The sequence below is a fragment of the Zalophus californianus genome, chromosome 13 (assembly GCF_009762305.2).
Source record: "Zalophus californianus isolate mZalCal1 chromosome 13, mZalCal1.pri.v2, whole genome shotgun sequence".
Classification (NCBI taxonomy): domain Eukaryota; kingdom Metazoa; phylum Chordata; class Mammalia; order Carnivora; family Otariidae; genus Zalophus; species Zalophus californianus.
In genome coordinates this window covers 8,098,390-8,124,871 of record NC_045607.1, presented here as the reverse complement: position 1 = coordinate 8,124,871, position 26,482 = coordinate 8,098,390, and the positions used below count along the sequence as shown (strand labels likewise).

Genomic DNA, 26,482 nt, shown 5'->3' with positions numbered 1-26,482 from the left:
CATCCCCCCACCCAAACCCTTTATCTTCCTTAAAAAGATTTTTCAATTATGCAATTTCTAGGTATACAGAAGACAAAGAATAAGGCAGTGAACATGTGTAGGCTTGCTCTGCAGCTTAAGAAATAATTCTTCAATTTGTTTACACGGTGTAGTAGGTATAAATATGCACATAAGGTTTTGGGGTTTGCTCTCTTAAAAACATCTTTTAAAATCCACAAAAGATAGTGCACTATTGTGATTCCTGTTTTTCTCACTCAAAAATAGGTCTTGGGCCTTTTCCTATCTCATGACGGATGCATCTGTCTTGTTTTAAAGTTCTATGTAGTTTGTCACGTGTTGGAGCCCCGCAACTTACATAGCCTTCCTTTTACAGTGAACGTGAGCTCATTTCCACTCTTCCACTGTTGCGAGCACGTTAACCCACCCCTCTCTGGCGCCGTGGGCGTGTTCCTCCAGGGCGGGCCACAGTGGGGCTGGCAGACGAAAGGGGCCAAGCGCTGTGCGCTGTACCAGTTTAGGTTCCTGTGAGTAGCTTCTGAGAGGACCCTTTCTCCCTCCCACAAATAACACTTGGTGTGTCATCTCTAAAGTTCTTCTAAGCTTATTTATTCCGACGGATAAGCAAAGCAGCCTACTATTATTGTAATGTCATGTCCTTGGTTTTTTTTAATGTTTTTTCATATGCCTACTGGCCCTTTTTAGTATTTCTTTTCCCGTTTATATTTTTATTTTTTTATTTTTTTATTTTTATTTTTTTTTTTAAGATTTTATTTATTTATTTGAGAGAAAGAGAATGAGAGGTAGAGAGCACGAGAGGGAAGAGGGTCAGAGGGAGAAGCAGACTCCCCGCCAAGCAGGGAGCCCGATGCGGGACTCGATCCCGGGACTCCAGGATCATGACCTGGGCCGAAAGCAGTCGCTTAACCAACTGAGCCACCCAGGCTCCCTCCCGTTTATATTTTTAAAAGACAACTTTGACCATATTAAAATCCAAAAGTTCTTTACCTCAAAAGGATCCCATCATTAAAGTTAAAAAGGTTACCGTCTGGAAGAAGATAGTTATAATCTATATTATAGGCCCAAGGTTATTAGTTACGGTATATAAAGAGCACTTATAAATCAACAAGAATAAGGCAAGTAACCCACTCAAAAATGGGTAAAGAGTACGAACCCTGTCAAGTTATATAGGAGAAAATTATGCAGGGCCTGAGAAGGCAAGCGTCTTGCCCAAGGTCTCATACACATAGGAGATTATGGACCCAGGCTTCTCCACTAATCTCCAGGCTTTTCTCATCTCATTCTCACGTGGATGGTGAGGCAGCTGGCCAGCCTATCTATTCACTCAGCTGACACTTACTGAGTGCTTGCCATAGTCCAGGCCCTGGCTTTAGGACTTGTGAGCAGGATGGAGGGCCCGGTTCATTCCAGGGCAGGGGAGCAGTGGACCAGGCAGGTGGGACAGGGTGCTGGGGAGGAAGTCGGAGGCTGCAGGAGCTGACGTTTCTGCCCCCTCCCTCCTGGTCAGCTTGTGTCCTCTCTTGCAGAGTCAGGACTGGAATACTACCCTCCTTCTCAGTACTTGCTGCCAGTCCTGGAGCAGGACGGAGCTGACACCTCCCGGAATAGCCCTGATGGACCCACGGACAGATTCTCCAGGGAGGAGGTAGAGTGGCAGGTAAGGCGTACCTGCCTGCTGACAGGAGTGGTGGTGGGGGGGGTGCACCGAGGGGGCCCTGGGCACTGGGGGGATGGTCAGAGCTGGAGGCCCTGGATTCCCCCACCAAACTAGAATTCACCTCCATCCAGACCAGTGTGCTGAGATGCTCTCACAAAGCCTGTGCCACCTCACCCCACCACCTCACCAAACATGCACCAAGCTCCTCTCTGCTCCCTGAATCCCTCGGGACCTTTGAACTTGCAGTTGCCCCCACCCACCCACCCACCCAATCTGAAATTCTCCTTGCTCATCTCTCACTAACTCCACCTCATCCTTCTGTTGTGTCTGAATCCCACGTCCTCTGAGAAGTCTCCGCGCCACATCAGCCCGGGTCAGGTCTCCTGCTGTATGTTCTCCGGGTGCCCCATGTTTCCTTGGGAGCACTTATCATGGCTCTAAATGAATAATTACATGGGAGATGATTTGTTTAATGTCTGTCTCCCCTGCTGGATGGAGCTTGGGGATTGTGTGTGTATTGTTCCTTGTTGTCTCTCAGCAAGTACTTCCTGCCTCGGTGCCCCTTGCTGTACGGGACTCCGGTCATGCTCTCCTGTCTGTGAGAAGTCAGGGAGGCACACGTGTCAGCACAGCAAGGGGCTGGCCCTCCCTGGTCCCAGGGGGTGAGCTAGCCTAGGAGGGGCATAGAGGAGGAAGCTTGGTTAGAGTTGGCCACATCAGCCAGGGGCACCTGACACTGGAGGCAATCAGAAGCCACCTCTGTCCCCACCTGCACTCCCACAGAGGGCTCACAGCCCGAGGCCTCTGGTGGCAGGCAGCGGGGGCACCAGCTGCCAGGGGTTTGACTTCTTACCTTCCAAGGACTTTTTATTCATCTCTGGTTCCCTGGTGCCCCCCTTCGCTGTTTGACAGGGCCACCATGTATGCCTTTGTAGTTTTGTTTTTCTCTTGGCAGCTCAGTGAAAACTAGAGAAGGGGAAGATCTCGATCCAGGAAAATCGTGTCCATTTATACTCTCAGGAAGTATTTGCAACAAACATTTCTGATGCAGGATTAGCAGACTGAACATATAAAGAGCTCTTTCAAAGCAGTAAGAAGCAGAAAACCATCCCGAGAGGGGGGGAAAAAAAAAAAGGCCAAAGATCTATCAACAGATACTTTACAGAATAAACCGGTACAGATGAGGGGCACCTGGCCGGCTCAGTCGGTTAGAGCACCTAGCTCTTGATTTCAGGGTCATGAGCTCAAGCCCTACGTTGGGCATAGAGCCTACTTAAAAACTAAACAAAAAAAACAATACAGATGATCAGTAAACATGAAAAAAACCCAATTCCCCTAGTAATCAGAGACTGGTAAACTAAAACAACAAAATACTGTTTCTTCCCTCAGATTGTTACAAATGTCACTTTGATAATTTCTTGGCCAGAGTGTGGGGAAACAGTGGCCTCATAAGTTGCTCTTGGGAATGGAAACCGGTGTTCCCACTGTGGAAGATAACCTGATAATATGGGTCAAAACTTTAAGTGGCCGTGGCCATTGCCCATGATCCGGGAGTCCCACTTCTTGGTACGTAGAGAGAGACACTTGTGCAAGGAGACATTTACGAGAATGTTCCTTGCAGCCTTATTTGCAGTAGGGAAATATTGGAAGCCCCCTGAATGTCTGCCAGTGGGCAAAGGCTGAGCCATCTGTGTCCTCTCCCTATCATGCCCTAGATCCATCCAGGCGTGGATCACAGGACAGATGGCTAGGTGAAAAGGGCAGGCTGCGGAACACAGTGGGTATAGTTTAGTGCCCTTTTTATGTTCAGAAAGGTTCAAATATATAGGAAAGCAGATCGGCAATAGCCATTAACATGGGGGATGGGTAGGAGGACAGTTTGACAAAAGGGCACGAGGCAATTTTGGGTAATGGGGTGGCTCTTTCTTGACTGTAGTGACCGTTACCTGACTAGAACTGCATACCAAAAAGAATTTTACAGAATGTGAATTTTGCCTTCATTAAAACATATATGAGCACACAGACAAATCTGTATTTTCCAAAGGCACAAATTATGGGTAAATAAATGTGTGCACTCGGGTCTGGTAATGGTAGTTACATGGCAGGGGGGCGGGAGGGAACCAGGATCAGGCTGGGGAATGGTCCATGGATACCTTACATGCTGTATTTTAATTTTTTATGAAGATAATATATTCCAATATTCTGTATAATTAAAAGTTAATTTTAAAATTTTACTCCTATCTCAGCATGGGACAAACCCGATTTCCTCATAATATGCTGCTTTTACAGCTCAGACAGATTGATCTGGCCTCCGAGCTGGATAACTAAGTACAAGGGCCACTTAAAGATACCTGTGTGTGTTTGTTGATGTTTAACTATAAGAGTAATTCATGCTCCTTGTCACAAGTCTGAACAATACAGAAATATGTAAACTAAGTGAATGTCACCCCCCCCCGCCCCCACCGCAGTCCCCACCCCCTGGAGGTAATCATCACAAACTGTTAATGCATCTCCTTCCTGAGTCCGATCTGAACAGATACAAAACTCCGAGCTGAGTTTTGTTGCGTTGTTCTTACAAGAACAGCGTCCTGCTGCACGCAGAGTGAAGGGTGGCAGACCTCTTTCCCCGCAGCCCCCCACCTTTGCCCCGTTACTGGATAGCTGTGCGACCCACTGCGTGGAATCACCATGACGTACTGAAGTAACCGTCTGAGTTATTGCCAGGGTTTCACTCTGTAGAACAATTCTGCAGGAACTTGTACGTGTCCCTTTGTGTTTGTGTTTTGGTGGGCTAGAATTTTGGGGCACTGCAGGTATGCTGTACGGACAGGGAATCCCGCATTCCACTTCTTGGTCCCCTTATGGGGCACCACACCTCCTCGGGGCTGCGCCCCCGGAACTGTCATGGAGAGCTTCCTACCGTGTGCCAAGCCTGGTGGTTCTCTGCCCTGCTGTCCGCTAGAACCCTCTGGGAGCCCTTATCAGACTGCCCTTCCCTCTCATCCCCCCATCATCCCCCCCCCGATTCTGACACAGTGCTCTGGGGGTGGAGCTGGTGTCTGGCTGCCCCACGATTCTGGCCACGGGCCAGGAATCCCACTGCTGCCACCTTCCCTTGACCACTGTCTTTTCTTTCCCCCCAGAATAGGTTCTCAGACTATGAGAAGAGGAAGGTAAGAAAATGGTTTTTTCCCTTAGTCACTTTTCTTATCAGAGATCTATTATAAAAGATGTGAGGGAACAAGTTCTTCCTGTCTCTAAATTAGAGGGTAAACTAAAGGTTTCCTCTTACTACCTTGCCTCACCACATCCTTGCGCAGCCTCGGTGGTGAAAGGGTATCTTCACCTCACAGATGAGCAGTCTGAGGCTCAGGGACCCCAGACTCTAAACCTCTAGCCTCTGCCAGTGAACAGAATGTTTTATTACAGTTGGGCCCCGGCGGGGGGTGGGGGGGTTAATGAGAGGCACTGGGTTTGGAGGTTGTTGCTCAGTGTGAAGACCTTCAGCCCGCACTACTGGGAGTTGAGGCGTGGATTCACCCTGCTCCTGTGTCCTGATGCCCACAGAGCCTTGCCAGTCATCACCAGGATCTGTATTGCAGGAACAGAAGATGCTGGAGAAACTGGAGTTTGAACGGCGGCTGGAACTCGGGCAGCGAGAGCATGCCCAGCTCCTTCAGCAGAGCAACAATCAGAAGGACGAGATCCTTCAGACGGTCAAGGAGGTCCGTGAACAGCCAAGTGGGGTCAGGCTTGTCTGCACGCTCCCTGCCAGGGAGGCCCTCTGCTGTGGGGAGGTGGTGGGAGTAAGCACTCTCCCTTGATCTTCCAGAGCCTGGGGGGCCCTTACAGATCACCTAGCCAGCCTCCTCATGTGTGATGGACACCCCAAGCCTAGCAAGGGGAAGCCCTGGGCCAAGATCACACGGAAAAGCCTGGCAGGACAGGGCCCCTTGCTGCCAGCTCAGGCCAGCTGCCTGTCCTGCTGCAGGAGCAGTCCCGGCTGGAGCAGGGCCTGAGTGAGCGGCAGCGCTACCTGGACGCCGAGCGGCAGCGGCTGCAGGAGCAGCTGAAGCAGACGGAGCAGATCATCTCCAGCCGGATCCAGAAACTCCTGCAGGATAACCAGAGGTCAGGCCCCCACTCCCCAGACGCAGAGACCTTCCCTGACATCGGTACCCTTTGAAGAGCCCAGGATAGGGATCCATTTCTCACTTATAGTCTCAACTCCTGCCTGAGGTTTTTGTTGTTAGGGTCCAGTCTTGGTGCTGCAGTTTGCAGCAGCCTAAAGAGAAAAGAATCTGCTCTGAGCCTGACCTGGTTTGTGGCTTGTCCTCAGACCCGTGCCTCCCGAGTGTCCCGTCTGTGAAATGAGTGGGTATAACAGGAGAGTTGAGATCACATCCTGCTCCAGTATTTTAGGTTCCAAGTGACCCGTTGCGCTGAGGTCAGCCATAGTGAGATTTTGCCTTAACAAATCCTGTCCAGGGTAGGCGCCGCCAGGAGCCAGTCTCGGTGGGCTTGGGGGAAAGGAAGCCAGATAGAGGTCTCCAGAACCTCTAGTTGGGGTCCCTTGGGGAAAGCCTCCAGAAACAGGTTTTTGCTGTGTCCCCTGTTGCTTCTAGGCCTCCTTTTGCTTTTCACTCACCCCTCCATCATGCAGCAGTTACATGGTGCCCGAGTGAGGCAGCAGGCCTGCCGTGTGCCCCGCAGCGTGCTCGCCCCACCGAGGCAAGCTACCGGAAAGCTACTGTTTTTTGGGTGCTGCTTCCATGCCGAGCACTTTGTGTATAGTCTCTCATTCGCTCTTTACAAATACTCCGTGAAGCTTTTTTTGTGATGAGCCCATTTTGCAGATGAGCTGGGGCTTGGTGTGGCTGAGTACCTGGCCCAAGGACACAGAGCCCCGAGATTCTAAGCTGAGAACCCCGGCCGGTTCCTAAGCCCCCTCTTCGCAGTCAGTGTAGCGAGGGGAGGGCAGTTCTGTTGGAAACAGGCCTGCTCGTGACAACTGCAGTGACCTTTTATGCTTTTGGTTTTCTCCACAGGCAAAAGAAAAGTTCTGAGATCTTGAAGTCGCTGGAAAATGAAAGGTTAGTGTTTCGCTCAAGCATTTTCTCAGTGTTGCCTTGGGGTCAGGGGAGAGGTTTTGGGGAGAGAAGCCCTTGTGAGTCTCAAGGATTATGCCAGAAAGTTTTCCTAAAGCTGTAAGGAGATTCACCTCCTTAGGAAATATTGAATTAAAAAGAATCACCACCTGCAAGTTTAACACACATGTACATTCCTGAGAAAAACTGAGATGTAAATAAAAAAATATGTAATGTCCAACTATATGGCTAATATAAAAAAAATCAGAAAAATCAGTTTCTTATTGAGGGAACACAATCTATTGTGAAGTAGAAAAGGGGGGGCTGCAGTTAAAACAGAGCAGTGTATGATTTCTTCAAGACACAGCGTGTATCTGTGCTCAGAGGACCCAAGGAGCCACCGTGAGTGGCTTGCCAAACATTTCTGAGAGGTAGAAATCAGACGTGGTGATCTTTTGGGTGTTTTCCTTTGCGTTTTCCAGGTTTACTGAGACGCACCCCTTTAGTAATTAGGAAAGAGGGTAGCTGAGAGGGGAGAGCCCCTTTTCTTCTTTCCCCTCTCTTCTCCCCCCCCTGCTCCCCTCCCCTGCAGGATTATCCGGAATCCCTCCTGGTTCCCTGGAATTCCAGAATAGCAGCGTGGGCTTTGCTGTGGTCCTTATGCCGGCCTTCCAGGCCCCTGGCTGCTTGGGAAGAACTCCTGCAGGGTAGCCCCTTCAGCTGTGGTGCTGCGGGAGCTGGGAGCCACCAGGGCCCAGCCCGGTTGTGGCCAGTTCATCTGGCACGCGCTGACCAAGTGCCCTCTCCCTCTTTGGGTGCCCTGGGCCGGGCCGCGGGTCCAGTCATACGGCCTTCCTTCGAGTAGCCTGTGGGCCTGGGCAGGAGGCAGAGGTGCTCAGATGCTGCTTCCAACGAAGCGAGATCCTGCAGAGAGATGAGAAGATGTTCCGTCCCAACCACTAGGACTCGTTTACAGTGGGGGAACGGCACACACGCAGCGTGCACATCCAGACGTGCACTTACCTTTTAATTTTCATTTACTGTGTCACAGATGTGTGTCCACGCCAGAAACCTCGTTGGTAATAGCTGTAGAGTATTTACTATGTGATTATATCCGAATTCATCCTCTGTGGACCCAGAAGTTCCCGGTGTTTCATAATGACAAGCACTATTGTAGCACTATTCGAGTCTACGTTCTATTGAACGTAGGCACTGACGTGAATTTTTTTTTTTAAAGATTTTATTTATTCATGAGAGACCGAGAGAGAGAGAGAGAGAGGGGCAGAGGGAGAAGTAGGCCCCCAAGGAGCAGGGAGCCCAATGCAGGACTCGATCCCAGGACCCCGGGATCATGACCCAAGCCAAAGGCAGACGCCTAACCATCTGAGCCACCCGGGCGCCCTGACGTGAATATTTTTGAAGGATGTGTTCAGAGGACCTTTTGATGGGTCTTGCCACATTGCCTTCCGGAAGATGCTTTGCCAGCGGCTGCCCTTCTCAATGGGCCACAAAAGTGCCCACTTCACCTTCAGCGCCGCCACGGTGCTTGGCGCTTCCCCTCCTCTCCCAGCCTGGTAGGGGAGGGGGTTGTACTCCTAGTTAGCGGTGATGTGAGCCTCTTTCCGGGCGGTTATTGGTCACTTGTATTTAAGCATCCGTGAAGCGGCCGTTTTTGTTCTTTGCCCATTTTCCGAAGGGCATGTTCATCTTGTTATGCAAGAAACTCTGCCTACGAGGCTGCAGGTTAGGCCCAGGTGGAAGTGCGTGATGCAGCAGGAGCTGGTCTAAGTGGGCACATCAAGGAGGACTTCCTGAAGAAGGCAGCATTCCTCTGATGCGATTCCCTGTTGGAAGTGTTAGATCTGCTCAGTAAATGGATGGATTTTTTTTTTTTTTCTAGAATAAGGATGGAGCAGTTGATGTCCATAACCCAGGAGGAGACAGAGAACCTGCGGAGACGTGAGATTGCCTGTGAGTGGGGAGGGTCTTGGGGAGGGGTGTGGGGTCCTGGGAACAGAGCTTGTCTGACTAGGGTGTGGGGGATGCCGCCTTCTTCCCGTAGGTCAGGTACAGCGGGCTTGAAAGGGGCAGTAAAGTCCAGGAGGGAAGCGTGGGCCCTGAGGTCAGGCTGACTCGGGAACAAGCTGTATGACCTCAGGGCCATTACTGTTCCCTAACTGTTTGGAGCCTCCATGTTTTTATCTGTGAAATGGGGAGAACAATAATTCTCCAGCTCATGGGGTCATTTGAAGGTCAGATGAGATGATACCTGGCACTGAGTGAGCACCTCACAAAGGCTGTAGGGTTTCTGTTACCAAGAGCTGTGGTTGGCCCCTCTTGTGTTGCCAGGAGCTCCCCATCCTGCCATTCCCAAGAAGTGGCCCCAGGGCACCACACTGTGTCCATACTTGCTGTGGGGCGGTGGCGGGGGGATACTTCCTGTCTGATCCTGAGCACTGAGAGCATCCAGCCACGTGCCAAGGAAGACCAGGAGTCCGTTCCTCCTTTTTTAAAATAAGGAATGATTCTTCTTGGCTGGCCCCATCCTCCCAAGGCTGGATACTGGAGTGGGGTACTGTGGAATACTGTGTACCAGGCCCCTTGCCAAGCACTTTGCATACACCACTTCATCTCACTCCCTCCTGATGAGGTGTTATTAATGTCCCTATTTAAAGGTCACTATTACCCACCATTTATACGAAAGAAAAACCTGTTTTTGCATTTCCAGAAGGATGTTTAATAATAAATTGATTAGGAATAGTATCAGTACGGGGGACTTTTGTTTTCACCTTTTTAAACTTCCTTATTGCTTAGTTTTTTAAAAATAAGCATGTACTATTTTTATAACTAAAAAGATTTCCATAAGAACAGTGAAGTCAAGAGTAGGTAATAACCCTTGTTGAGGACATAGGGTATCAGGCTGTCCTGTCCCCTGCCAAAGGGAATGTGAATCAGCGGGATCTTTCTGGAGGGCAGAAAGGGTAACTCCTATTATTCATAGCCTTAAAACTGTACTCTTAAAAATTAATCTTAGGAAATAAATTGCATAAGGATGTTTGAGCAAGGACATTTATCATTTAATAATTGCAAAAGAGACCAAATGTCCCCAAATAGGGGATTATCTAACTAAACCATGGTGATCTGTGCCCTGCAGTACCCTATGGCCAGTTCCTCACACTGCCACGTGGACATGGGGAATTAGTCACAAAAAGAAGTGATGTGTTTAGTGTGGTCACATTGTAACTTTTTGTTGTAGTAAAATATATAACCTGAACTTTGCCATTTTAGCCACTTGTAATTGTACGATTCTGTGGCGCAAGGCACATCCACATTGCTCGGCAGCCACCACCGCCATCCAGCTCCAGAACTTCATCTTCCCAACTAAAATTCTGATAAACACAAATTCTCCATCCCCCTCCCCTAGCCCATGAAGAACCCCCATTCCACTTTCTGTCTTGCTGAATCTGATGACATTAGTCCTAACCCACGTAAGTGGGATCCTGTAGTATTTGTCTTTTCATGACAGGCTTCTTTCACTCAGCAGAACCTCCTCAGGGTTCATCCCTATTGGAGCAGGTGTCAGAACTTTCCTTTTTGAAGGCTGAGTAATATTCTATTTGTGTATTCACATTTTGTTCACCATCTGTCAGTGAACACTTGGGTTATTTCCACCTTTTGGTTTTTGTGAATAACACTGCTGTGAATTTGGGTGTATGAATATCTGTTCAGTTCTATAAATATGCATTAAAAATTGACTAGAAGAATATATGTTAAAATATCTCTGGGTGATAAGATTATAAAAGATTTTGTGTGCATGCTCTTTGGTGTTTTACAAATAGCCTTTTCAAGCTTAAGTTACTTCCATAGTTTAAAAATTTTGGAGGGGGTGGGCGCCTGGGTGGCTCAGTTGGTTAAGTGACTACCTTCAGCTCAGGTCATGATCCTGGAGTCCCTGGATCGAGTCCCGCATTGGGCTCTCTGCTCAGCAGGGAATCTGCTTCTCCCTCTGACCCTCCCCCCTCTCATATGCTGTCTCTCTCTCATTCTCTCTCTCTCAAATAAAATCTGTTAAAAATTTTGGAGGGGGGCGCCTGGATGGCACAGTCAGTTGAGCATCTGACTCTTGGTTTCAGCTCAGGTCATGATCTCCAGGTCGTGAGATCAAGTCCCAAACTGGGCTCTGTGCTCAGCAGGAAGCGTGCTTGAGATGCTCTCTCCCTCTCCCTCTGCCCCTCCTCCTGCTTGTGTGCGTGCTACCGCTCCCTCTCAAATCTTTTTTTAAAAAAGTTAAGGGTGACTGTGAGGCGGGTGATGAGGTGAACCCCACGAGGCCCGCAGGAGCGGTGCCCCTTTCTCAGCCCCACCCCCATGTTTCCTCAGCCGCCATGCAGCAGATGCTGACCGAGAGCTATAAGAACCGGCTCATCCAGATGGCCTACGAGTCTCAGAGGCAGAGCTTGGTCCAGCAGGCCTGTTCCAGGTAAGGTAAGAAGAGGCTTCCTGAGTTGGGGGCGCTGGCTCAGGGCCCAGGACTGTGGGGTGAGCACTGGGCACTGCAGTCCCTGCCCCAGCCTCAGCCGTGCATCATGGGCAAGTGGTGATGGCTCTCCATGACTTATCTAGCTGGACCTCATGATTGGGTCAGGCTCTGGTAAAGTGACAGCAATCACTCCCACTTCTCATGCACTTCCTGTGAGTCAGGCACTCGGCCAAGGGATGTGTGTTGGCTTACTGACTCTCTGAGGCACTGTGTCATTAGCCCCGTTTTGCCACCACAGCTCAGGCTCAGAGAGCCTATGTGACACGTCCAAGGAAACCCAACCAGCAGGTGGCAGAGCCAGGGTTCAGGCCCAGGCAGAGTGGGGGTGTGCTCCTGACCGCGGTGCCCTCCTTGACCTCCGAGGGTCTGCAGAGGCCAGGAGCGGCGTGCCCTGGAGGGGATGGTGATAGGTTGCTTTCACACTGGCGGCAGCTGTGGGTCTGGCTGGCCAAGTTCACTGCCTGACTGGGGGTTAGTCTGCTGAAGGAACCACACGTGTTGGCACAGCCATGGAGAAGAGCTCTTGGTGCTCGGGAGACGGGCCAGGAGCACTGGCTGCCCTCCCTCTCCCTCTCCTTCTGCCCAGGTGGTTCTGGCCCTATCCAGGTGGTCTGGCACAGCCAGCAGCCTCCCCGTGTCCTCACAGGTGTTGGGGTTTCCTCTTCCTTTCCTGGCGGTAGAACATCGAGCTTAGGAATGTGGGCACTGGCGGCGAACAGACCTGGACTCAGGTCCCCCTTCTGTTAGTAACTGTGAAGTGTTGGGTCAGTCCATTTCCCTTCTGAGCCTCAATTTTCTTATCAGAAAAATGGGGATAAGTCACAGTACCTACCCCTGGAGTTGTTGGATTTAACGAGGATGGTCTTTGCCACAAAAGGGCCAATGAATAACAGCTATCATTATGAAACAAACTCAAAACCAAGATTATGCCAAAGTATGGACATATGTGGGGCTTCAGGGTTTGGATTTTTGTGTCAAAATCACTAGACTTGTTCTGGGTGCTAAGAGCAGATCCGAGGCCAGGGTGGGAAATGCTGGGGGTGTCGGGTGGGGCATGAATGTTACTGCCCCAGAAGGAGAGCTTTCTCACGGCCCAGGTGGCCCACCTGGGAGGTCATGAGCTTGTTGGTGGAGGTGGGAGGGCAGAAGCCAGGCCACCACTTCAGGGGCATTGTAGAGGAGATTCTGATGGAGGGGTGGATGAGAGGCCCCAGACACACCGACTCTGTCACCTTCCTTCTAAGACAAACTCCATGTCTGTGCCCAGCCCAGGAGGTACCCCCCCCCCAAGCAGGTGGTTCTTGAGTATTATTATTGAATGGGTAAATGGTTATTTTGATCTCCGAGGTTCCTTTCACTTGGTAGATGCTCAGAAAACATTCAGAGAGTGAATTAATTTGCTGTTTTTCTGGCAGCATGGCTGAAATGGATGAGCGTTTCCAGCAAATTCTGTCATGGCAGCAGATGGATCAGAACAAAGCCATCAGCCAGATCCTGCAGGAGGTGAGCCTTTGTCCAGGGTGTGAGGGCAGGGGCTCAAGATGGGCACAGGGAGCCTGAGGCAGAGCATCACAAGTCTGCATGGAGCCCTGTCCTTAGCGTAGAAGACCCAAGATGCTTAGTATGTTTAGAACTGTATAGACCCTCAGGAGAGGGGGGCAGGGAGGGGGAGAGCGTGGTGATTTTCTGGTCACTGAGATCTAGAGAAGGATTCCCTGCTTCCGTGGCAGGCACCCACTCTCCGTGCTATGTGGCTCTGTCATAAGGACTTAGGGGCAGGACGTGGTAATCACTCCATGGAGGTGGAGCACACAGGAGAGTGCCAAGGGCCTTTCGACTTCTTGCTTCCAGACAGCGCACTGCTGTTGGCCCCCTCATCTTCTTCATGAAACTAGGCAGTGAAAGCATCCACACCCCCGGTTGTGGAAATTCAGTGCACGTAGTGTCCAGGGCTAGTGAGTGTAGTGTCCAGCACTAGTGAGCCTTTCACAGGTATTATTTCTAAAATGTGAACAAGTGAGCTGAAGAGTTACGTTCCCTCTAAGAGAGAGAGAAGTCTTCCATGAAGGTGTTTTTGAGCAGATTCTGTGTTCCCCCTGGCCCGGGCCCCGGGGAACGCGAGGCCCCAGGCACCTGCCGAGCAGCTGATGATCTCTGTTGCAGAGCGCCATGCAGAAGGCCGCATTTGAGGCTCTCCAGGTGAAGAAAGACCTGATGCACCGGCAGATCAGGAACCAGGTGAGGGCTGGGGGTGCGGCCCCACCAACCCCTTCCTGCATGCCTTCCCGGATGGCAGAGGTGGCTCTTTCACGCGCCAGCTCAGCCATCCATTCCCCCCCACTCCACGCCACCCCTGCCACATAAACAGTTCCGCGGTCTCTCATGATGCCCATGGGCAGCCTTGACTGCTTAGGCAGCCTCTGCATCCACCGTGCCCCAGGCGGGAACCCCTCGCTGGGGAAATGTGGTCAGTTCCACCCCAGTGGCCACCTCCATGAGCTCAAACTGAGGAGCTGGGGCAGATGGGGTGTCCCACCAGGGCAGGCAGGGGAGGCTGCCTCGCCTGGAGGGAGCTGTGCTCTGGTCTGGGCTCGGCTGCCGACCTGCAGGCTGGCCTCTGCCCAGTGGGCTATGTTGGGCCCCCTGGGCTTTCCAGAGGGCTGGAGACAGAGGGAACTTTCAGGCTGCGGGAATGCTCATCGCATCCTATTTACAACACTTTGAATTTTACATTTTGCATGTTTATTTTTTTCTTTGTATTCTTTCTCTTTTTTTGGCCAAAACCAACTTACCTTTTTATTTTCCTCTTTAATTTCAATCCCACCTTGCCGGACATGAAGCTCATTCCTCTGACCAGGGGTTGGTGGGGCCATAGGAACTTAGGGGCGAGGGCCATAGGGTCACAGGCTCAGGGTGGAGAAGTCACTAGCTGTGGGGTCTGACCCCCAGGCATCCTCCCTGTGGGTGGTTCTGACCCAGCTGGCCAGCTGTTCCCCTTCAGACCCAAGCAGGGAGAGCCCCGGGAAAGGGCTCCCTCACCAACCTCTCTGTGTCCTTGAACAAGTTACTTAAACTCTGAGTCCCCATTTCCTCATCTGTAAAATGGAGGCAGTAATATCGCCTAATAACCAGGGGAGATTTGACGACAAGATTGTAGTTAGTTAGAGTACACAGCACAAGACTTGCACACAAAATGTCCTGGAAGCATCAGCTGCTACCATCGTTGTTCTTAGGCACTCCATTACCCTCTGCTCTCTGTGACAGCAGTTAGAGGAAGTAAGACACTCGGTGAGTGCGAGGCTCAGTGAGGACCCGTGTCTGTTCTGCACTCTGGCCTGAATCTTAAAGGCAGGCCTGTCTCCATTCCATAAACCGTTAGCCTCTCTGGGATGGGCCCTCCAGAACAGGTCTGTTTGTGCCCCCCAAGCACTTGGGGCCCTGAAACAATTCTTTTAAAGCCCCGCTGAGGGGGTTCCCAAGGCACCCAGGTCCCTTTCATTCCCGACCCCCCCCAAAAGGTTTCTTAGACCCCACTTGGCCTTCAGAGAGCAGCAGACTTGAACCTTGGTTAACGTGAATAAAAAAACCCTGTTTCGTCTTCTGTTTAGATTAAGTTAATAGAAACTGAGTTATTGCAGCTGACTCAGCTGGAGGTAAAGAGGAAGTCCCTGGACACAGAGGCACTGCAGGTATGTAGGGCTCCTGGCCTGCCCGTCCTCCCTGCCTCCCTCCCCACAGCTGCTCCCCAGCAGGCAGGCAGGCTCCTCTGTGGCTGTGATGGGAGCACAGCCTGGGGGGCAAGCCCAGCACAGGCCAAGGTTAGGATCAGGGCAGCCTATTGCTCGGCAGGAGGGTCAGAGGAAGGAGGGTTTCATTGCCAAGGCTCACCCAGGCCCATCTCCATCTCTGCATTTTCTTTGTTTTGAAGCAGGGTCACTGCTGAGCTCCCTGTCTCTTTAAACCATGCTTTTGGGGTGCCTGTTCAACTCACAGGCAGATCTCCTCTGGGGAAGGAGCTTTCTTGGTGTCCCAAGGATCTCTGGAGGAGAGGGCCCAGCTCTAACTGTGTCACTCCCTGCAGGTGGCTTTTCTGGGAGCTCCAGTCTGGGTGTCCTGCTTGTAGAGCGTGGGGGCAGTAGGGACCAGCAGGTGTCGTTCTGGACTGCCTGTCCGAGACCTGGGCTTTGTCCTCTACAGTGGTACTGTGTGACCTGGGCAGGCACAGAAGAGGGCTGGACCTTGCCCTGCCCCGACCTCTGCCCAAATGTCCAAAAGCAGATGGATCAATGGTGTGTGAGGACCTGTGCCCCACATCGGCTTCTGAGTAGAGCCTTCTGTCTGTCCCTGTGTTTGTGTCTGTTCTCAGCCGAGGAGGCTTGAATTGTCTCATGGCTTCTCAACTCAGTGAAAGTGTACCGAGGTCTACAGTCCTGGTCTCAGGTCTGCTACAGATGTGCTGTGTGACCTAAGGCAGGTCACTTCCCCTCCTAGGCCTCCCATTTCTCCCCTTCATAAAAGGAAATCATCTTTCAGGTCCAGCTTGTGTCCGAGGGCCATCACACTGGGGCAAGCTAGCCAACGCAAAGCCCTTGGTGGGCCTTGCCACCTGTCTTCAGAGATGAGCTCTTAGAAAAGATGCAGCCACTGTGCTTGGCAGGTGCCCATGTCTCTTGCCCATCAGAGCTTGTGGGGCTCCTGTTTTGAGGGCCTCCATGGTTTCCAAGAGTAAGAAATGAGTGGAACACAGACACAAACGAGGACTTCGCCCAGTTTGCATGTGCCTCCATCTGGGTAGAACCTTCCAGACCCATGGAGGTTACACGCCAACCCTCCCTGCCTGTGCTTCCACCCACGTGCTCTGTAGTTCCTGAGATTGCAGTCATGTACCTGTGGCTTGTCATTTCCTTTGTTTGCTGTTTCTTACCATTCCATTGTCATGAGGCACTAGATCCCACGCCTGGCCTGACCCCCACAGGGAGACTAGTGGATGCCCAGGCAGAGGGGCCCCTCGGCTCCATCCCCCAATCCTCTGTCTAGTTGAGTTGGGCCCACTGTGGGGTCCCGGCTGCCAGCTTGAAAATGAAGGGGGGATCCTGTCACCCCATGGGGGGACTCCTGGCTCCAGAGCTCTGAGCTTCCAGCGGCACTGGGCATGGTCTTGTGTTGCAGGAGATGATCTCAGAGCAGCGCTGGGCCCTGAGCTCCCTGCTCCAGCAGCTGCTCAAGGAAAAGACGCGACGAGAGGAAGAGCTCCGGGAAATTCTGGTGCGCTTGGCTTCTGCCTTCCACATCGCACATGGGTTCGCTTTCCCTAAACACGCTCGCCATTCTTAGAAGCGTTATTGTCATTCAAGTAATAGTTGCTCATCAAAGGAAAAGAGAACGTACAAAGGAAAAGACTCACTTCTGAGTTACCTAATGCTAACGCTTTGATGTGTTTTCTGAACACTATAATGCATATTTATAGCTGTGTATATGTGTGCCTTATAAACATAAGATGGTACACACTCCTTTAGAACCAGCTCGTTTGCCTCTGTTCTTTTCATGTCCTAAAATGTCCTCCATATGCTTCCTGGCTGCATTTGGATGGTCCATCCTAGCCCATTGCTGAGCATTCAGACTACTTCCAATTCTTTACTTTTCTAAGGAATGCTCTTGTAGCTGAATATCGAGAATGGCCATGAGTATTTATTCAAGACCGATGCCCAGGAGAGGACTTTGTGTCCAGGGCAAGCTGTTTAATAAGCTTTTGGCAGGAGTTGCCCAGCTGTCCCTGTACCCAAATGTGTTTGACTCTGGCACATTGTCAGGGTGGCAGGTGGGGGTCGTTTCCTCTAGACCCTGTGTGCATTGGAGCATTGGGGACGGAGGCCTAAGTCGCTCCTATGGTGTCGTTAATGCTCCACACCATCTCTGAGCTCTGTTCTGGACAGAGCCCTGTGCAGGGAAGAGTGAGACTAGCTTCCACAGCCCCACACGAGCCCCTGCGCAGGCCAATCAGAAGCTGCCTGTTCCTCGTGGTACCTCACTGCCATCATCTGCAAACTGTTCACACGAGGACGGCACGTTAGCATCTTGCAGCAGCGGCTGTGGCCTCTGGCCCTATGCTCCTACCCTCGAGGGCCTCAGAGCACTCACCATCCAGGGGAGGAAGCCCCACCTCGGCAGATCGGGACTGCTGGGGTCATGGGTGCCAGACGAGATATGTGTCCACAGCCTGGGGAAGGCCGTGGGCAGCAGAGGGGAGCAGCTTGGCAAGGTCTGGGAGGGATGGCCAGACAGGCCCCAAGGCCTGGGTTGAAGCCTTGCTGCCCGCCTCTTCTTTGGCCCCCAGCGTGTGGCTGCAGTCCTGGCTGGGCCGCCTGGCTTGCTCAGAACACAGGTCCCCAGGCAACACAGGCCTGGGTCCAAGTCCTGGCCCTCACCCCGGACAGCTCTTGTAACTGGGCAGGTTCCTAATCACTCTGAACCTCCCTTTGCTCACCCTGGAAGTCGGACCCCCTCACGGAACTGTATGAATTAAGGAAAATGTCACCTGGGTGCATAGCAGGCTCTGGCACATAGCACTCTGAAAACATTAGCTATTGCTGTTCGTACCATTTTTTTCGTGGCACTGGCCCCAGCACCTAGAATCATGCGTGGTCCAGAGCAACACTCGGTGCCTACTTGGTCATGGCAGCAAGAAGGGATCTGTTTCAGTAGCACGTCTGTCGTTCTCCAGCTTTGTCAGAGGGTGAAGCCCGCTCCAGAGGCTCATATTGGCCTTAGAATCCTATTCCTCTCCCTGCCTGTCACCAGGGCTGAGCCCGAGGAGGGGCCCGCGGAGCCTGGTGGCAGGCGTCCAAAGCCCTGAGTCTGGCCTCAACCCCAGGTGTGCCCTGGCTGGGACTGTTCGCAGCAGGTAACTGGGGGTCGAGGCACTTCCTGCTTTTCCCGGCTCAGTAGTTTATGTGGTGACCGTGGTGGCTGCGAAAGTTCTTTGTAGAATACTAAGCGTCCTCCACCAGCCAAAAGCCTCGTTCGCAATGGTCACTGTCGTTACAGTTTTTATTTACTGACTTAGAACTAACGATGCCTGCTTCGTCCTTGGCAGACAGAGTTAGAAGCCAGAAGCGAAACCAAGCAGGAAAATTACTGGCTGATTCAGTATCAACGGCTTTTGGACCAGAAACCCTTGTCCTTGAAGTTGCAGGTAAGGACTGCTGGTCTCTACCCTTTCGGAGAGCCTCCTGTGCCTCGGGGATGCCCGGCTGCCTGATCTTTCCAGTTCTGTTCTGTTCATATTTCCGGTGACTAGTGTGCCAGGTCCTGTGCTCGGCCCCGGCAGGGACAGAAAAGAGAGAGCAGGTGCCTTCCTTCTGGTACGGGGAAGGCAGCCTCACTGCTGTGTGGGGCAGAGCCACTGTGCACACGGGGGGCGGGGGCCACAGGAGCCCCCTGCAAACCCCCGCTATGGGCAGGACAGATGTGGTGCCCCCCCCACACACAGACACACATATACTGGTTTTTTTGTTTTGTTTTTTAATAAAAATGGAGTCCTATATATACTATTTTGGCAAACTGTTTTTTACTCTTAATAATGACGGGCAGTTCTCTAGCTGTATACATAATAGATCTCCTCATTGTTTCCAGACATAGTATTTAGTATCTGGATGAGCCCTCATTGATTTAAACAGCCCCTCTTGATGGGTACCTGATCGCTTAACCATTTTCAAGTTTACAGGTAGACTACCAGTGAACTTCCTTGCATATCTGTCTCTGTGCTCACGTAGGCATGTTTGTAGGAAGCATTCCGAGGAGACGTTTTATATATAAAGAAACATGCTCAGAACCGTTGTTCACCGTGGTAAATAACGGGGTCATGTGGCGGTGCAGTCAGCTTCTCCCGTGGGTCTGTCTCGCAGGAGGAAGGCCTGGAGCGCCAGCTGGCGGCCCTCCTGGTGGATCTGTCGGCGGAACACTACCTGCCTCTCTTTGCCCACCACCGCATCTCCCTGGACACACTGAGCCACATGAGCCCTGCCGACCTGGCCAAGGTGGGAGGCGACAGCCCCTCGGGGGAGGTGGAGCGCTGCATGAGGCCGCCGTCTGAGCCGCCAAGTGTCGGCTTGCTCTCCTGCCACTCTGGGTGTGGTCTGCCATGAGCCCATGTCCCGGGCCCCCGTACTTCTGGACAGAACCCCCACCTCGTCAGCCCCTCAGCCCCTGGGCGTAGCCTGCACGCCGTCTGCCTGACCCTAGACTACTCCCCTCACTCAGCTTGGACCTTCACATTGTAGGCCCAGGACAAGTCCTCGGAGGCTGTCTGGCCTGGCCCTGGCCCGCCCCTGGCTTCACGGACCTCGTAATGACAGCACTGCCTGAGCCTGCTGACATTCTGGGTCGGAGCTGAGCTCCGCATTGCGTTAGTTCATTTACGCTTCGAAAGAGCCCAATGAGGACAGCTAACATCGTAGCCATTGCCAGGGCCAGGCGCTGTTCTAAGGGCTTTTCCCATGCTAACCCCCGCAACGGCCCGGGCGGGCAGGGAGCATCCTTGTCATTTCTCAGATGAGGAAGTGGAGACGCGGCAGGGTGGTAGCTTGCCCGGGGTCACACGGCACAGTCAGGCCTCGAGCATGGGTGGTCTGGTCCCAGAGGCCATGCTGTCTACCCCTCTGCTGTGTGGCCTGTCCTTGACCCAAAAACTGACGGGTCACGCACAGGGGCTGTGTCACCCGCGGGTCTGTGGGACTCCAGCGCTGCCACTCGTCAGCAGCTCAGCCTCAGTGGGCACTCCCTGCCCCTTCCTGTGAACTCTGACAGTGGGTCCTGACTCCCCTGTTGTCATGGGGGGGACGTGCGGGCTCGCAGGTGACACTGTCAGCACAGTCCCTGCCCCAACGCAGGGCAGGCCCGTGCTAAACTATGGCTCTTACTGGTGTTAGTTCCCTTTGGGGCCTCGGTTTCCCTCCCTGCCACCTGGTCACCTCCACAGCTGTGGTGCTGCATTGCCTCCTGTTGAGCTGGGGGCCCAGGCCTCCGCATTTCCAGGTGAAGGTGCCAGAAGCCAAGAAGGCGGCGGTCCTTGTAGCTCCCACCCAGCCCAGGCTGTAACTTGCTTTGCCTTGAACTGCCATAGGTGGGCGTCTCGGAAGCTGGCCTGCAGCACGAGATCCTGCGGAGGGTCCAGGAGCTGTTGGATGCAGCCAGGATCCAGCCAGGTACCAATACAGGTCATCTCCTAAGCAGAGGCCCCAACCTCGCTTGTGGACTGTGCTCTGAGGGGTGGGGGGAGGGGGGGTCACCTGTCTACATTTCAGGGCGAGAACTAAGGACCGGTCCTAGCCCCTGCTGGTCCTTAAGGTTCCCTCCTAAAGGAACAGGATTTCCAAATGGAAAAACTAGGCCACAAAAATGGGGGGGGGAGGGGGAAAGAGAGAGGGAGAAGTTTCCTTATAGAAGTAGAGGGGCCCTCCTGGTACCCTGTCCTATAACCTTCCCTAAACCTACCATACACTGGGAACCACACACCGTGGACCCTTGGAATAGAGGGGGAAACCAGCCATACCCAGTGCCTGACACTGTGCCTGGGGCAGGCCGGTGGTGTGGCTGTGGAAAGATGTTTGTGACGACGTGCGAAGGGGTAAAGGCAGCTCACAAAGGCAGTCCACCTGTGTGGGGGCTCGGGGAAGCCTAGGTGCTGTGGCTGACGCAGGAGCAGACGCGGGAGGCGGGGGCACCCGTGTGCCGATCACGACCCAGGCACCAGGCATTCGCCAGCCACTGCACGTGCACCGTGTCATGTCGCCCCTGTGTCAGCCCCGTGAGGTGGGTGCTATTAGAGAGCAGAAGGAACAGATACGTTAATGTTCTCCCGTAACGTCACACAGCTGGCAGATGGCTGAACCACTGAGCTCAAGGCCTCCCTCGAGAAGAGACCAAGGGGTCTTGAGAAGGGAAGGGAGCCTGGAACAAGGGTGGAAGGAGAGGGCCTGCCTGGGCTGCCATGCTGGGCGAGCCCACAGCACTGCCAGTCTGAGGCAGGGGCCGTTCAAGGCAGAGACCAAAGGTGGGGTTGCCGGACCAGATTGCAGGGATGAGGCAAGAGCTCTCTGGCCGGCGTGGGGAAGATCCTGGGTCCCTAGGTGTCTGGGCAGTGTCATGATGTCCACAGGCTCCAGCTTTCCAGCCAATTTTATTCCAGGGCCATTGATCCAACCTAAAAAATGCATTAAACTAATAGTCCTTTAATATCAAGTAATGTATGAAATAGACCTCTTTCTCCCCTTCTGGATGTTTTCCAGCACTGACACCTTCCTGCTGTCAGACTGGAGGTCCGGATAAGTTTGGCATCAGGGCTTGGGGTCCCCCCCCCAGCAGACAAAAGTGTCCTTCACTCTGAGCCCCTCAGATGATGTCTACCTCCCACCATCTCCAAAAAATCCCTAGGGCTAGCAGGAGCCAGAAGGGACCAGCAGGTCCTTCCCCATCGAGGCTACTTACAGCTTCTTCCTAATGCTGCCCAGCTGCAGGGAGGGCTGGGTGGGACCTCTCCTTCTCAGCTGCAGAAGGGGCAGGAGACCTTCAGTCCCTTTCCTAACATTCTCTTCCTGCTTCCAGAACTCACTTGGTGTCACATTAAATACAGAAGAGCCCCTTTACAGTGATGGTTTGGTGGCACCGTGGTACCTTCAGCGAGCCTAGTGTTGTAACAGCCTTTAAAAAAAAAAAAAAAAAAAAAACTTCAGGTTTTTCCAATTAGAAAAACTCATAATTCAAACCACAGGATAGATGGGAAAATCTGAACCAAGATCAGGATGTGCATCTGGGATGGAGAGACTCAGGGATGTTGGTGAATGTTGCATAATGAAAGAGACTGCTTCTTAAGGGCCGATTCTGCTGTGCTGCTGTTGGGCCCCGGGCAGGGGGGTGCCTGCTGCCCTGGGAGCAGAGCGGTGAGGGGACAGCCTTGGGGCCTTCTCATTCCTCTTTCTGCTCCCCGGCGGTCTCCTGGGACCTAGTGGAGAAGCTGTGAGCACAGCCCACGCCCGGCCCCCCCCAGCCCCTAACTAAGGGCTCCTGCCCCACGGCTCCACCACCAGGTGGCCCTGTGGTCTTGGGCAAGTGGCTGCTCTTCTTTGCAAGTGACAAGCCCTCCTTGCAGGGTCCCTGTGAAGGATCCGGGGAAGGGTCAGGGGTTAGAGGCCCCAATTAACCAGCACTGTGGCCTTCCCTGCCAGTGAGTCAGCACTCCTGTCTTACAGATGGGGGAATAAGGCTCAAAGAGAAATAAGGGGGCCCTTACCCCTCCTGTGGGATCCGAGTGCCCCACCTTAGCTCACTGTGCCCTCGTGGCAGGCAGAGCCAGGGGACCCCCTGGGGGTTGGGATCATGGGGGCATGACCCTGGCTCAGCCTGTCTGGTCCCCGCAGAGCTGCTGAAGCCACCCAAGGGTGAGGTCCTTGGGGTCCTGGAGGTGCCCACTGCCCCCGAGGAGCTACCTGAGTCTGTGAGCCCATCTGCTCCCCCGGCAGAGCTGGAGGTGCCAGCCTCAGAATGTGTCGTGTGCCTGGAACGGGAGGTAAGTCTGGGGCAGCGGCCCCACCCGTGGGCCGTCACCCCCCACTCGCAGGCCCGGCCTGTGCCCATGCTGAGCCTTTCCAGGCATGTGTGTTATTTCTAAACACTTGTTTCTAGTGGTAGAAGTAGATTGTATTCATTAGAAATTTGGGGAAATACAGGAAAACAAAAAATACAGGAAATTATGATCCCATGACCCAAACATGAGCAATGCTAACATTTTCTGGGACTTTCTTTTTTTCAAAAAAGGTTTTTTTCCCCCTACTTAATTAAGGAAAATTTCCCAAGTCATTAAATATCAGCAACACAATTGTCTCTGAAGAGACTTTTAAAAAACCATCTTTTAAAATCTATAACAGGGCGCCTGGGTGGCTCAGTTGGTTAAGCGACTGCCTTCGGCTCAGGTCATGATCCTGGAGTCCCGGGATCGAGTCCCACATCGGGCTCCCTGCTCAGCAGGGAGTCTGCTTCTCCCTCTGACCCTCCTCCCCACACTCTCGCTCTCTCAAATAATCTTAAATATATATATGTATATATTTAAAATCTATAACAAAATTAATGTTTATTGTAAAACTTAATATAGTGTAGAAAATAAAACCCCTCCCCTCCCTCCACCATGTGATCCTACTTAAAAGAAGCTACCATGTTAGTTTAATTATTCCAGGGTCTTTACTAAGCCCAGGGAATGCCATGATGCGAAGGGACGTGTTGGTTATAAATTTAACCAAACCCCCTGCTTTGGGGCCCCAGAAGTGGCTTCTAGTTTGTTATTACAAGCAGTGCTGTACCAAACAGCCTTGGGTGGAGTTGGGAGCGCATCCTTGATTACTTCCTTAGCATAAGTCCTAAAAAGAGGAAATGCTGAAGCAAAACACAGGCATGCTTGTGCGGCTTTTGCTCCGTAACGTTGGAATCTTTTGTAGACCAAGGGGGCTGGACAGTGCACAAAAAGGCAAAAATTAGGACAACCTACAGGTCCAACAGCAGGGCTGGTCAGACACACCATGGCCTCCTGGGCAGCTGTTAGGGGACGGGGGGGGCAGGGCCGAGATAGGGGGTCGGGAGCGACTTCTGTGCTGTTCGGATGGCGTGGGACAACCACGGTCTCAGATCCTTGAGGTAAAGGACAATGAGGGGTCCGGGGGGCTCCGTTGCCCCGTCGCTGAGAACAGGCCGGGGCAGGACCCAGCCACTCCCACGGTCTCTCCTCAGGCCCAGATGATCTTCCTCAACTGTGGCCATGTCTGCTGCTGTCAACAGTGCTGCCAGCCGCTGCGCACGTGCCCGCTGTGCCGTCAGGAGGTCACACAGCGCCTCCGGCTTTACCACAGCAGCTGAGCCCCGGCCGTGCCGCAGGCCCAGGGCTCGAGACAGACCAGCACAGCCCCCTCTCCGGGTCCCTTTCTCATGGCCTGGGAGCTGCCCCCCCACCATTCCTCTCCGAGCACACCTGGGTGGGGGCGGGAGGGGGACAGAGTGTTCCTGGCCATGATGCAGCTCATCCGAATGCTGTGGAGGAACAGAGGACTCCAAGTCTGAGGACGGCCTCGGGGGTTTGGAGAAGCAACTGTGCCACTGTCTGAGCACAGGACTGAGTGTCCTGGCCGCTACCACTTCTCAGCAGTCTGACTGCGGCAGGTCACTGCCCTGCAGGAGCCTCGGTGTCCTCATCAGGGTAACACGGACAGTGCTGTCCCCCTCGGTGGGGCGGTGGGAGTGCGGGAGGGCCCTGGCCCCGAGCGCGGAGCTGCTGTATGGAGTCCACCACCGAGCGCCATGGGCTGGCCTCACATGGACTAGCCAGTGTGTGCTGAGTGCACGCCTTGTGCCGCAAGCCATGCTTGCCCCTCCTGACCGCTCCCTCTGGGCCCCTCTGCTCTCCAGATCTGTACCTCCTAATAGTCCACCCCCCATCCCCCCGCAGCTCACAGGCAGGCGACGGGCTTTGCCCACCCGAAGCAGGAATGTCAATAAATCCACCTCCATCCTGATCCTGAGTCCTCACTGGGGCCTGGTGGAGCCCAGGGATGGGGTTGGAGCGGGGGGGAGGCTGGGGGAGGGCTTCAGCTCAATCAAAGGGAGGGAGAGGTAGGAGAGGCATTATCCAAATCTGCCCTCATGACAGGTGGACAGACACCCGGAGCTCAGAGAAGGGCATGGAGAGTCAGCTGGAGCAGGTCGTGTGTGGGGGCGGGGCTGTGCGCTCCCTTACTGCTATCCTGGAGAACTCAGGGCCCAGGGCCTGGGGGCTGGGACATGGCAGCACTGGGGCTGGAGCCTGGAAGCCTCTTGACTCCTAAACCCATGCAGTTGTGCAGGTGGTTCATTGCACAACTCTAACAGGAGCCGTGCCCCCTTGCACTTGCTTAGAGCTGCACACTTATTGTGTATGTTCGGGCAGATGGTTTTGAACCAAGGGGAGCTTGCTTTGGACTAGAGGTGGGTGTCTTTGGGGCCCCTGGGCTCTGCCTCCAGCTAACTCTGACCCTGGCCAGCCTTCCAGACTCCTTTCCCCATCCATGCATTCAGTAAGGGACAGGACGGGGCCCTGATGCAGGCCAGTAGCCACCAGGGGGCACTGAGTGCTCACACCAGGTGCAAGGCTGGATGTGGGGGCCTGGCCTTAGAGTGGCAGAGAGCCCTATTTCCCCTGCACCTCAGTGTCCCTATCGGATTGGGACCGTCAACGCTATAGGCTGAAATGGGATGGGATGAAGGCCCCTTGTAAGTCCTACTTTCCAAGCAAGAGCTGGGGCCTCTTCCCACAGTCTCACCTCCTACCCCTGACTCCCCAGGAGCTCTGATGGCTCCCTCCCTCAGCCCCAAACCTGGGCTCAGCTGAGGGAGATGGAGACCTGGGCGGGCAGGGCCACATAGGGCACAGCATTTTCCGAATCACCTCGGGCTCCACTAGGCCCAGGGAGAAAGACTTTTATGAGCACCCACCCCTGCTTTTATAGATGGAGCCAGAGGCTGAGTGTAGTGATTTGCCAAGAACTACAGCAAAACTGCAGTTGAATGTCTGGTCTCCGGCCCCAAGGCCCCCACCGTTCCTCACCTCAGCCCTTGTTGACCAGCCCTCAGCCACTGGCCACCATGGAAGCCAACGTCCCTCAAGGTGACTGGCTGCCATCCCACCCAGTACGCCTGACTCTTGGATGGATGGATTGGGGGGGGGGGGGGTGTGGGTGTGTGTGTGGGGGGGGGTGTGTGTGTGGGGGGGTGTGTGTGTGTGTGGGTGGGTGTGTGTGTGTGTGTGTCCTGTAACCTCAGCCAAGGATCCGTACCTTCTTGGGCCTCAGTTTACACGGTGGTAAAATGGCGGTAATGGGGTGCCCTCCTCCTTGAGTGCTCAGCCCACAGCAAGTGCTCAGTGACTGCTGAGTGACCAGGAGTCCCAAAAATGCCCACACCGCTGTGGACACCAGGGCTATTTGGCCTTAAAGCTGCTGTTCACCCCTCCTGGCCGCAAAAGCTGAGCTGCCATCAGGCTAATCACCTATACGCCCTGCACCCCATCTCCGGGGTGGTGTCCTCCAACCAGGCACAGAGAGGGGGTCAAACAATGAGCCCAGAAAGGGTGCACTGCTGGTCCTAGACCGGCTCCAGCCCAGGTCT

The 26,482-nt window shown here is 53.3% G+C and overlaps 1 protein-coding gene across 7 annotated transcripts in view; it reads left to right on the top strand.

Moving 5' to 3' along the window:
• LRSAM1 (leucine rich repeat and sterile alpha motif containing 1) overlaps nucleotides 1–24,849 on the top strand; it is a 39,129-nt gene extending 14,280 nt beyond the window's left edge. For 5 of the 7 annotated variants that reach the window (XM_027614307.1, XM_027614304.1, XM_027614306.1 and 2 more), the window contains 16 exons: nucleotides 1,545–1,675; nucleotides 4,819–4,848; nucleotides 5,278–5,400; nucleotides 5,667–5,806; nucleotides 6,724–6,768; nucleotides 8,663–8,733; nucleotides 11,143–11,242; nucleotides 12,718–12,805; nucleotides 13,466–13,540; nucleotides 14,911–14,991; nucleotides 16,472–16,567; nucleotides 18,396–18,494; nucleotides 19,207–19,338; nucleotides 20,424–20,505; nucleotides 22,717–22,865; nucleotides 24,077–24,849. In XM_027614307.1, coding sequence (XP_027470108.1) covers nucleotides 1,545–1,675; nucleotides 4,819–4,848; nucleotides 5,278–5,400; nucleotides 5,667–5,806; nucleotides 6,724–6,768; nucleotides 8,663–8,733; nucleotides 11,143–11,242; nucleotides 12,718–12,805; nucleotides 13,466–13,540; nucleotides 14,911–14,991; nucleotides 16,472–16,567; nucleotides 18,396–18,494; nucleotides 19,207–19,338; nucleotides 20,424–20,505; nucleotides 22,717–22,865; nucleotides 24,077–24,202 — 1,568 coding nt within the window. In that variant the 3' untranslated portion in view covers nucleotides 24,203–24,849. Of the gene's footprint in view, nucleotides 1–1,544; nucleotides 1,676–4,818; nucleotides 4,849–5,277; nucleotides 5,401–5,666; nucleotides 5,807–6,723; nucleotides 6,769–8,662; nucleotides 8,734–11,142; nucleotides 11,243–12,717; nucleotides 12,806–13,465; nucleotides 13,541–14,910; nucleotides 14,992–16,471; nucleotides 16,568–18,395; nucleotides 18,495–19,206; nucleotides 19,339–20,423; nucleotides 20,506–22,716; nucleotides 22,866–24,076 lie in introns of those variants that run through there. The other 2 variants (XM_035723582.1, XM_027614308.1) reach the window with 2 other exon arrangements.
• The last annotated feature ends 1,633 nt before the right edge of the window (nucleotides 24,850–26,482 follow it).